Consider the following 10,417-nt stretch of genomic DNA (forward strand, 5'->3'; position numbering starts at 1 on the left):
CGCTGCCCCCCCCAACGCCGTGCCCCCCCCCAGCCTTCTCCCCCCAATTCCGTACCCCCCCAAAGCCCTCCCCCCCCCTCCAACTCCGTGCCCCCCCCAGGCCGTGCCCCCCCCAACGCTGCCCCCCCCAACCCTGTGTCCCCCCCAATGCCCCCCCCCAAGCCTTACCCCCCCAACGCTGCCCCCCCCAGCCTTCTCCCCCCAATTCCTTCCCCCCCAAAGCCCCCCCCCACCCCCCCCCCCAGCTCCGTGCCCCCCCCCACGGCCGTGCCCCCCCCAGGCCCCGCCGCCTGCCGCTGGGGGGGGGTTTCCGCCCCGCCCGGGCCCTGCTGAAGGGGACGACGCTCAGCATCACCCGCGGCCCCCCCGGGGGGGAGCCCCCCCAGCAGCTCAACCTGCGCGGTGAGACCCCCCCCACCCCGGGACCCCCCCCCGGGACCCCCCCCGGGACCCCCCCCGGGACCCCCCCTGACCCACAGACCCCCCCCCGGGACCCCCCCACCCCGGGACCCCCCCCGGGACCCCCCTGACCCCCCCGGGGACCCCCCCACCCACAGACCCCTCTTGGGACCCCCCCGGGACCCCCCCACCCACAGACCCCCCCCCCGGGACCCCCCCCGGGAACCCCCGGACCCCCCCACCCACAGCCCCCCCCCCCAGGACCCCCCCGGGACCCCCCTGCCCACAGACTCACCCCCCGGGACCCCCCCGGGACCCCCCCGGGACCCCCCTGCCCCCAGCAACACCCCCCCGGGACCCCCCCGGACGCCCCCGGGACCCCCCCTGACCCACAGACCCCCCCCGGGACCCCCCCACCCACAGACCCCCCCTGGGACACCCCCGGACCCCCAAATTCCCCGCCCAGACTCACAACGACCCCCCCGGGACCCCCCCGACCCACAACTGCCCCTGACCCCCCCAAACCCCCAAATTCTCCCCCAGACTCACAACGACCCCCCCGGGACCCCCCCGGGACCCCCCCGATCCACAGCAACCCCCCCCGGGACCCCCAAATCCCCCCTGGGACCCCCAACCCCCCCCCGGGACCCACAACCCCCCCCCGGGACCCCCAAATGCCCCCCCCGGGACCCCCCAGATCTCCCTCCAGGACCCCCAACCCCCCCCCCCGGGACCCCCAAATCCCCCCCGTGACCCACAACAACCCCCCCGGGACCTACAACGCCCCCCGGGACCCACAAAATCCCCCCGGGACCCCCAAATGCCCCCCCCGGGACCCACAACAACCCCCCCGGGACCCCCAGATCTCCCTCCAAGACCCCCACAACCCCCCCTGGGACCCCCAAATGCCCCCCCGTGACCCACAACCCCCCCCCACGACCCCCCAAATCCCCCCTGGGACCCCCAAATGCCCCCCCCCGTGACCCACAACCACCCCCCAGGACCCCTAAACCCCCCCCGGGACCCCCAAATCCCCCCCGGGACCCACAACAACCCCCCTGTGACCCACAAAATCCCCCCCGGGACCCCCAAATGCCCCCCCCAGACCCCCAAATCCCCCCCGGGACCCACAACGCCCCCCAGGACCCACAACCCCCCCCCCAGGACCCCCAAATGCCCCCCGTGACCCACAACATCCCCCCCGACCCCCCAAATCCCTCCTGGGACCCCCAAATTTGCCCCCCCCCCACACCCCCTCCCGGACCCCCAACCTCAGGACCTTCAAATCCCCAACTCTGCCCCCCAACTCGCCCCCCCCTGGCCCGTGGGGTGACCCCCCCGCGCCCCCCCCAGGCTGTGGGGTGACCCCCGAGGTGGACGTGGGGGGGCAGAAGTTCGGCATCAAACTGCTGGTGGCGGCGCCCGAGGGGATGAGCGAGATCCAGCTGCGCTGCCGCGACGTCAGTGGGGCGGCCGTGGGGCAGCCGTGGGGCAGGGCTGGGGGGGCCGTGGGGCAGCCGTGGGGCGGGGCTGGGGGGGGCCGTGGGGCGGCCGTGGGGCGGGGGTGTGGAGGGGCCGTGGGGCGGGGGTGGGGGGGCTGTGGGGTGGGTGTGGGGCGGCTGTGGGGCAGCCGTGGGGCGGGGGTGTGGGGTGGCCATAGGGTGGCTGTGGGGCAGGGGTGGGGGGGGGCCGTGGGGGGGCTGTGGGGTGGGTGTGGGGCGGCTGTGGGGCGGCCGTGGGGCGGGGGTGTGGAGGGGCTGTGGGGCGGCCGTGGGGCAGGGGTGTGGGGGCAGTGGGGGGGCCGTGGGGGAGCTGTGGGGCAGATGTGGGGGGCTGCGGGGCGGCCGTGGGGCAGCCGTGGGGTGGGGGGGCCATGGGGCAGCCGTGGGGCAGGGGAGTGGGGTGGGGGTGGGGGGGCCGTGGGGGGGCTGTGGGACGGCTGTGGGGCAGCCGTGGGGCGGGGGTGTGGAGGGGCTGTGGGGCGGCCGTGGGGCAGGGGTGTGGGGGGGCCGTGGGGTGGCCGTGGGGCAGCCATGGGGCGGGGGTGTGGGGGCCGTGGGGCGGCTGTGGGGTGGGTGTGGGGCGGCTGTGGGGCAGATGTGGGGGGCTGTGGGGCGGCTGTGGGGCAGCCATGGGGCAGGGGTGTGGGGGCCGTGGGGCAGCCGTGGGGTAGGGCTGTGGGGCAGGGGTGGGGGGGCTGTGGGGCAGATGTGGGGGGCTGTGGGGCAGCCGTGGGGCGGGGCTGTGGGGGGGCCGTGGGGCGGGCTGTGGGGCAGGGCTGTGGGGGGGTTTGTGGGTCCACGGGGGGCTCGCTGTGGGTCTGGGGGGAGGTTGTGGGTCGCTGTGGGTCCCGGGGGGGGGGCCTTGCTGTGGGTCACTGTGGGTCCAGGGAGACTTGTTGGGGGTTGCTGTGGGTCTGGGGGGGTCGCTGTGGGTCTGGGGGGAGGTTGTGGGTCCCGGGGGGGCTTGTTGTGGGTCACTGTGGGGTCGCTGTGGGGGGTTGTTGGGGGTCGCTGTGGGTCTGGGGGGAGGTTGTGGGTCCCGGGGGGGCTTGTTGGGGGTCGCTGTGGGTCCCAGGGGGGGTTGTTGGGGGTCGCTGTGGGTCTGGGGGGAGGTTGTGGGTCCCGGGGGGGCTTGTTGGGGGTCGCTGTGGGTCCCAGGGGGGGTTGTTGGGGGTCGCTGTGGGTCTGGGGGGAGGTTGTGGGTCCGGGGGGCGCTTGTTGTGGGTCGCTGTGGGTCCCACGGGGGGTTCTTGTGGGTCCCAGGGGTGGTTGTTGGGGGTCGCTGTGGGTCTGGGGGGAGCTTGTGGGTCCCAGGGGTGGTTGTTGGGGGTCGCTGTGGGTCCCACGGGGGGTTCTTGTGGGCCCCAGGGGTGGTTGTTGGGGGTCGCTGTGGGGCTGGGGGGGTCGCTGTGGGTCTGGGGGGAGGTTGTGGGTCCCGAGGGGCGTCGCCGTGGGTCGCCGTGGGTCTGACCCCCCCGTGCCCCCCAGGCCCCACAGTACGCCCGCTGGGTGGCCGCCTGCCGGCTGGCGGCGCGGGGGGGCGGCGCCGGGGGGGGGGGCGCTGGGGGCGGAGGCCCGGGGGGTGCTGGGGGTCCTGGGGCTGCAGCCGGGGGGAGCCCCCGCCCCCGCCCCCCCCCGCGCCCCCCCCGACCCCCGGCGGCTCCTGCCCCCCCGCCTGCAGCGCAAGGGCAAGGGCAAGCAGGTAACGGCCTGACCCATAGATTGACCCCCAGACCCATAGAGAGGCACCCCTGACCCATAGATTGATCCCCTGACCCATAGAGAGACCCCCCCCGACCCATAGATTGATCCCCCCGACCCATAGATTGACCCCCGGACCCATAGATTGATACCCTGACCCATAGAGAGACCCCCCTGACCCATAGATTGATACCCCGACCCATAGATTGACCCCCAGACCCATAGAGAGACCCCCCTGACCCATAGATTGATACCCCGACCCATAGATTGACCCCCAGACCCATAGAGAGACCCCCCCCGACCCATAGATTGACCCCCGGACCCATAGAGAGACCCCCCCTGACCCATAGATTGATCCCCCCGACCCATAGATTGATCCCCCGACCCATAGAGAGACCCCCCTGACCCATAGATTGACCCCCCGACCCATAGAGAGGCACCCCTGACCCATAGATTGACCCCCGACCCATAGATTGACCCCCCGACCCATAGATTGACCCCCCCCGACCCATAGATTGATCCCCCTGACCCATAGAGAGACCCCCCTGACCCATAGATTGACCCCCCGACCCATAGCTTGACCCCTGGACCCATAGAGAGACCCCCCTGACCCATAGATTGACCCCCCGACCCATAGATTGATCCCCCTGACCCATAGAGAGACCCCCCCAACCCATAGATTGACCCCCCTGACCCATAGATTGATCCCCCTGACCCATAGAGAGGCACCCCTGACCCATAGATTGACCCCCCGACCCATAGATTGACCCCCCGACCCATAGATTGACCCCCCTGACCCATAGATTGATCCCCCTGACCCATAGAGAGGCACCCCTGACCCATAGATTGACCCCCCTGACCCATAGATTGATCCCCCCGACCCATAGAGAGACCCCCCCGACCCATAGATTGATTCCCCTGACCCATAGAGAGACCCCCCCGACCCATAGATTGACCATCCCCAAGCCATAGAGAGACCCCTCTGACCCATAGAGAGCTCTTGACCCATAGATTGACCCTCTGACCCGTAGATTGATCCCCTGACCCATAGATTGATACCCCGACCCATAGAGAGACCCCCCTGACCCATAAAGAGATCCCCTGACCCATAGATTGACCATCCCCGACCCATAGAGAGACCCCCTGACCCATAGATTGATCCCCTGCCCCATAACCATCCCTTGCCCCATAACCCCCCCGAGCCCCATAGCCCCCCCTGCCCCATAGCCGCCCCATACCTGCCCCGTGCCCCATAGCGCCCGGCCCCATAGTCATCCCCTGCCCCATAACCCCCCGAGCCCCATAGCCATCTGTGCCCCATAACCCCCCCAAGCCCCATACCCCCCCCACCCCATAACCATCCCTTGCCCCATACCCTCCTGAGCCCCATAGCCCCCCCTGCCCCATAACCCCCCGAGCCCCATAGCCATCTGTGCCCCATAACCCCCCCGAGCCCCATAGGCCCCCCTGCCCCATAACCCCCCGAGCCTCATAGGCCATCTGTGCCCCATAACCCCCCCGAGCCCCATAGCCCCCCCTGCCCCATAACCCCCCGAGCCCCATAGCCATCTGTGCCCCATAACCCCCCCGAGCCCCATAGGCCCCCCTGCCCCATAACCCCCCGAGCCTCATAGGCCATCTGTGCCCCATAATCCCCCGAGCCCCATAACCATCCCTTGCTCCATAACCCCCCCGAGCCCCATAGCCCCCCCTGCCCCATAACCATCCCTTGCCCCATAACCATCCCTTGCCCCATAACCCCCCCGAGCCCCATACCCCCCCGCCCCATAGCCATCTGTGCCCCATAACCTCCCCCGAGCCCCATAGCCCCCCCTGCCCCATAACCCCCCGCCCCATAACCATCTGTGCCCCATAACCCCCCCCGAGCCCCATAACCATCCCTTGCCCCATAACCATCCCTTGCCCCATACCCCCCCGAGCCCCATAGCCCACCCTGCCCCATAACCCCCCGAGCCCCATAGCCATCTGTGCCCCATAACCCCCCGAGCCCCATCCCCCTCCCTGCCCCATAACCATCCCTTGCCCCATACCCCCCCCGAGCCCCATAGCCCCCCCTGCCCCATAACCCCCCGAGCCCCATAGCCATCTGTGCCCCATAACCCCCCCGAGCCCCATAGCCCCCCCTGCCCCATAACCCCCCGGGCCCCATAGCCATCTGTGCCCCATAACCCCCCCGAGCCCCATAGCCCCCCCTGCCCCATAGCCGCCCCGTACCTGCCCCGTGCCCCATAGCGCCCGGCCCCATAGTCATCCCCTGCCCCATAACCCCCCGAGCCCCATAGCCCCCCCTGCCCCATAACCATCCCTTGCCCCATACCCCCCCCGAGCCCCATCCCGCCCCATTCCCCCCCGCCCCATAGCGCCCCATAGCGCCCCATAGCGCCGCCTGTGCCGCAGCTGGTGCCCCGCATCCTGGAGGCGCTGCACCGCCTGGGGGCGCTCTCGGCGGCCGAGGCCCGGCTGCGCTTCCTGGAGGCCTGGAGGGCCCTGCCCGGCTTCGGGCTGGCCTACTTCGTGGTGAGGTACTGGCGAAACTGGGGGCACTGGGAGCCACTGGGGGGGGCTTGGGGGGCACTGGGGGGGACTGGGAGCGACTGGGAGGGGACTGGGACGGGTTTGGGGGGGACTGGGAGGCACTGGGAGGGACTGGGAGGGGTTTGGGGGACACTGGGAGCGACTGGGAGCAACTGGGAGCGACTGGGAGGGGTTTGGGGGACACTGGGAGGGACTGGGACGGGTCTGGGGGGGACTGGGAGGCACTGGGGGGGTCTGGGGGGGACTGGGAGCGACTGGGAGGGACTGGGAGGGGACTGGGACGGGTTTGGGGGGGACTGGGAGGCACTGGGAGGGACTGGGAGGGACTGGGAGGGGTTTGGGGGGCACTGGGAGCACTGGGAGGGACTGGGAGGGACTGGGAGGGGTTTGGGGGACACTGGGAGGGACTGGGACAGGTCTGAGGGGGACTGGGAGGCACTGGGAGGGACTGGAAGGGACTGGGAGGGGTTTGGGGGGCACTGGGAGGGGTTTGGGGGTCACTGAGGGGGACTGGAAGCGACTGGGAGGGACTGGGAGGGGTTTGGGGGGCACTGGGAGGGGTTTGGGGGTCACTGGGGGGGACTGGAAGCGACTGGGAGGGACTGGGAGCGACTGGGAGGGCTTTGGGGGACACTGGGAGGGACTGGTGGTACTGGGAATGGACTGGGAGGGACTGGGAGGAACTGGGAGGGCACTGGGAGAGGAATGGGAGGGGACTGGGAGGGGGTTGGGGGACACTGGGAGCACTGGGAGCCACTGGGGGGGGTTTGGGGGGGACTGGGAGGGACTGGGATGGGTTTCAGGGACGCTGGCAGGCACTGGGAGGGACTGGGAGCGACTGGGAGCGACTGGGGGGGTTTGGGGGACACTGGGAGCGACTGGGAGGGGTTTGGGGGACACTGGGAGGGACTGGGAGCAACTGGGAGGGACTGGGAGGGGACTGGGAGGGGGTTGGGGGACACTGGGAGGGACTGGGAGCGACTGGGAGCGACTGGGAGGGACTGGGAGGGGTTTGGGGGACATTGGGAGGGACTGGTGGTACTGGGAATGGACTGGGAGGGCACTGGGAGCGACTGGGGGGGACTGGGAGCGACTGAGGGGGACTGGGAGGGGGTTGGGGGACACTGGGAGGGACTGGGAGCAACTGGGAGGGACTGGGAGGGGGTTGGGGGACACTGGGGGGGACTGGGGGGGCACTGGGAGGGACTGGGAGGGGACTGGGAGGGGGTTGGGGGACACTGGGAGCGACTGGGAGGAGTTTGGGGGGCACTGGGGGGGACTGGAAGCGACTGGGAGGGACTGGGAGCGACTGGGAGGGGTTTGGGGGACACTGGGAGGGACTGGTGATACTGGGAATGGTCTGGGAGGGCACTGGGAGCGACTGGGGGGGGACTGGGAGGGACTGGGAGGGGTTTGGGGGACACTGGGAGGAACTGGGAGCGACTGGGAGGGACTGGGAGGGGACTGGGGACCCCGTGGAGGGGACGGGGGTTACTGGGCGTTACTGGGTGTTACTGGGAGGGACTGGGAGGGCACTGGGGACCCCGTGGAGGGGACAGGGGTTACTGGGCGTTACTGGGCGTTACTGGGTGTTACTGGGAGGGCACTGGGAGGGGACCGGGGACCCCGTGGAGGGGACGGGGGTTACTGGGCGTTACTGGGTGTTACTGGGAGGGCACTTGGAGGGGACTGGGGACCCCATGGAGGGGACGGGGGTTACTGGGCGTTACTGGGTGTTACTGGGAGGGCACTTGGAGGGGACTGGGGACCCCATGGAGGGGACGGGGGTTACTGGGCGTTACTGGGTGTTACTGGGCATTACTGGGAGGGGACTGGGGACCCTGTGGAGGGGTCGGGGGCTACTGGGTGTTACTGGATGTTACTGGGCATTACTGGGAGGGCACTGGGAGGGGACTGGGGACCCCATGGAGGGGACGGGGGTTACTGGGCGTTACTGGGAGGGACTGGGAGGGCACTGGGAGGGGACCGGGGACCCCGTGGAGGGGACGGGGGTTACTGGGCGTTACTGGGTGTTACTGGGAGGGACTGGGAGGGGACCGGGGACCCCATGGAGGGGGCGGGGGTTATTGGGCGTTACTGGATGTTACTGGGCATTACTGGGAGGGCACTGGGAGGGGACCGGGGACCCCGTGGAGGGGACGGGGGTTACTGGGCGTTACTGGGTGTTACTGGGCGTTACTGGGAGGGGACTGGGAGGGGACCGGGGACCCCGTGGAGGGGACGGGGGTTACTGGGAGGGCACTGGGAGGGGACTGGGGACCCCGTGGAGGGGACGGGGGTTACTGGGCATTACTGGGAGGGACTGGGAGGGCACTGGGAGGGGACCGGGGACCCCGTGGAGGGGACGGGGGTTACTGGGCATTACTGGGTGTTACTGGGCGTTACTGGGAGGGGACTGGGAGGGGACCGGGGACCCCATGGAGGGGACGGGGGTTACTGGGCGTTACTGGGGGTTACTGGGAGGGACTGGGTGTTACTGGGCGTTACTGGGAGGGGACTGGGAGGTAACCGGGGACCCCGTGGAGGGGACGGGGGTTACTGGGTGTTACTGGGAGGGGACTGGGAGCCCGTGGGGGTGACTGGGCGTGGCCGGGCGTGGCCGGGCGTGACTGGGTGTTACTGGGAGGGACTGGGAGGGCACTGGGAGGGGACCGGGGACCCCATGGAGGGGACGGGGGTTACTGGGCGTTACTGGGTGTTACTGGGAGGGACTGGGAGGGGACTGGGGACCCCGTGGAGGGGACGGGGGTTACTAGGCGTTACTGGGAGGGGACCGGGAGCCCGTGGGTGTGGCTGGGCGTGGCCGGGCGTGACGGGGCGTGGCCAGGCGTGACTGGGTGTGGCTGGGCGTGGCCGGGCGTGGCCGGGCGTGACGGGGCGTGGCCGCGCAGGTTCAAGGGGGGGCGGCGGGACGAGCTCCTGGCCCTGGGTCCCTCCCGGCTCCTGCGCATGGACCCGGCCAGCGGCGCCGTCACCCGCGTCTGGCGCTACAGCGGCCTGCGGCAGTGGAACGTCAACTGGGACAGCCAGCAGGTACTGGGGGCACTGGGAGGGACTGGGAGGGGCTGGGGGGACTGGGAATGGACTGGGAGGCACTGGGAACGGACTGGGAGGGGCTGGGAGGGACTGGGAGGAACTGGGAGGGACTGGGAGTGGAGCAGGAGGGGAATGGGAGGCACCGGAGGAACTGGGAATGGACTGGGAGGGGCTGGGAGGGACTGGGAGGAACTGGGAGGGACTGGGAGTGGAGCAGGAGGGGAATGGGAGGCACCAGAGGAACTGGGAATGGACTGGGAGGGACTGGGAGTGGAGCAGGAGGGGACTGGGAGGGACTGGGAATGGACTGGGAGGCACTGGGAGTGGAGCAGGAGGGGACTGGGAGGGACTGGGGGGACTGGGAATGGACTGGGAGGGACTGGGAACGGACTGGGAGGGGCTGGGAGGGACTGGGAGGAACTGGGAGGCACTGGGAGTGGAGCAGGAGGGGAATGGGAGGGACTGGGAGGCACTGGGAGGGACTGGGAACGGACTGGCAGGGACCGGGAGGGACTGGGAATGGACTGGGAACGGACTGGGAGGGGCTGGGAGGGACTGGGAGGAACTGGGAGGCACTGGGAGCGGAGCAGGAGGGGAATGGGAGGGACTGGTGGTACTGGGAGGGACTGGGAGGCACTGGGAGGGACTGGGAATGGACTGGGAGGGGAGCAGGAGGGCACTGGGAGGGACTGGGAGTGGAGTAGGAGGGGACTGGGAGGGACTGGAGGAACTGGGAATAGACTGAGAGAGACTGGGAGGGCACTGGGAATGGACTGGGAGGGGCTGGGGATGGACTGGGAGGCACTGGGAGGGACTGGGAGTGGAGCAGGAGGGGACTAGGAGGAACTGGGGGGACTGGGAGGCACTGGGAGTGGAGCAGGAGGGGAGTGGGAGGGACTGGGGGGGACTGGGAGGGCACCGGGAGAGGCTGGGAGTGGAGTAGGAGGGCACTGGGAGGCACTGGGAGGGGAGCAGGAGGGCACTGGGAGGCACTGGGGGGACTGGGAATGGACTGGGAGGCACTGGGAGGGACTGGGAGTGGAGTAGGAGGGCACTGGGAGGCACTGGGAGGGGAGCAGGAGGGCACTGGGAGGGACTGGGGGGACTGGGAATGGACTGGGAGGCACTGGGAGGGACTGGGAGTGGAGTAGGAGGGCACTGGGAGGCACTGAGGGGACTGGGAATGGACTGGGAGGCACTGG

The 10,417-nt window shown here is 70.4% G+C and overlaps 1 protein-coding gene across 1 annotated transcript; it reads left to right on the plus strand.

The window, feature by feature from the left end:
• Positions 1-272: 272 nt before the first annotated feature.
• Positions 273-9,354, plus strand: LOC134509629 (fermitin family homolog 3-like; the record flags this gene model as incomplete). The annotated part of the gene is made up of 5 exons (XM_063322203.1): positions 273-402; positions 1,753-1,859; positions 3,583-3,603; positions 6,021-6,145; positions 9,071-9,354. Coding segments are annotated over exons 2-5 (460 nt in total), but the record flags the coding sequence as incomplete, so codon positions are not given.
• Positions 9,355-10,417: the final 1,063 nt, after the last annotated feature.

The sequence above is a fragment of the Chroicocephalus ridibundus genome, unplaced genomic scaffold, assembly GCF_963924245.1.
Source record: "Chroicocephalus ridibundus unplaced genomic scaffold, bChrRid1.1 SCAFFOLD_821, whole genome shotgun sequence".
Classification (NCBI taxonomy): Eukaryota; Metazoa; Chordata; class Aves; order Charadriiformes; family Laridae; genus Chroicocephalus; species Chroicocephalus ridibundus.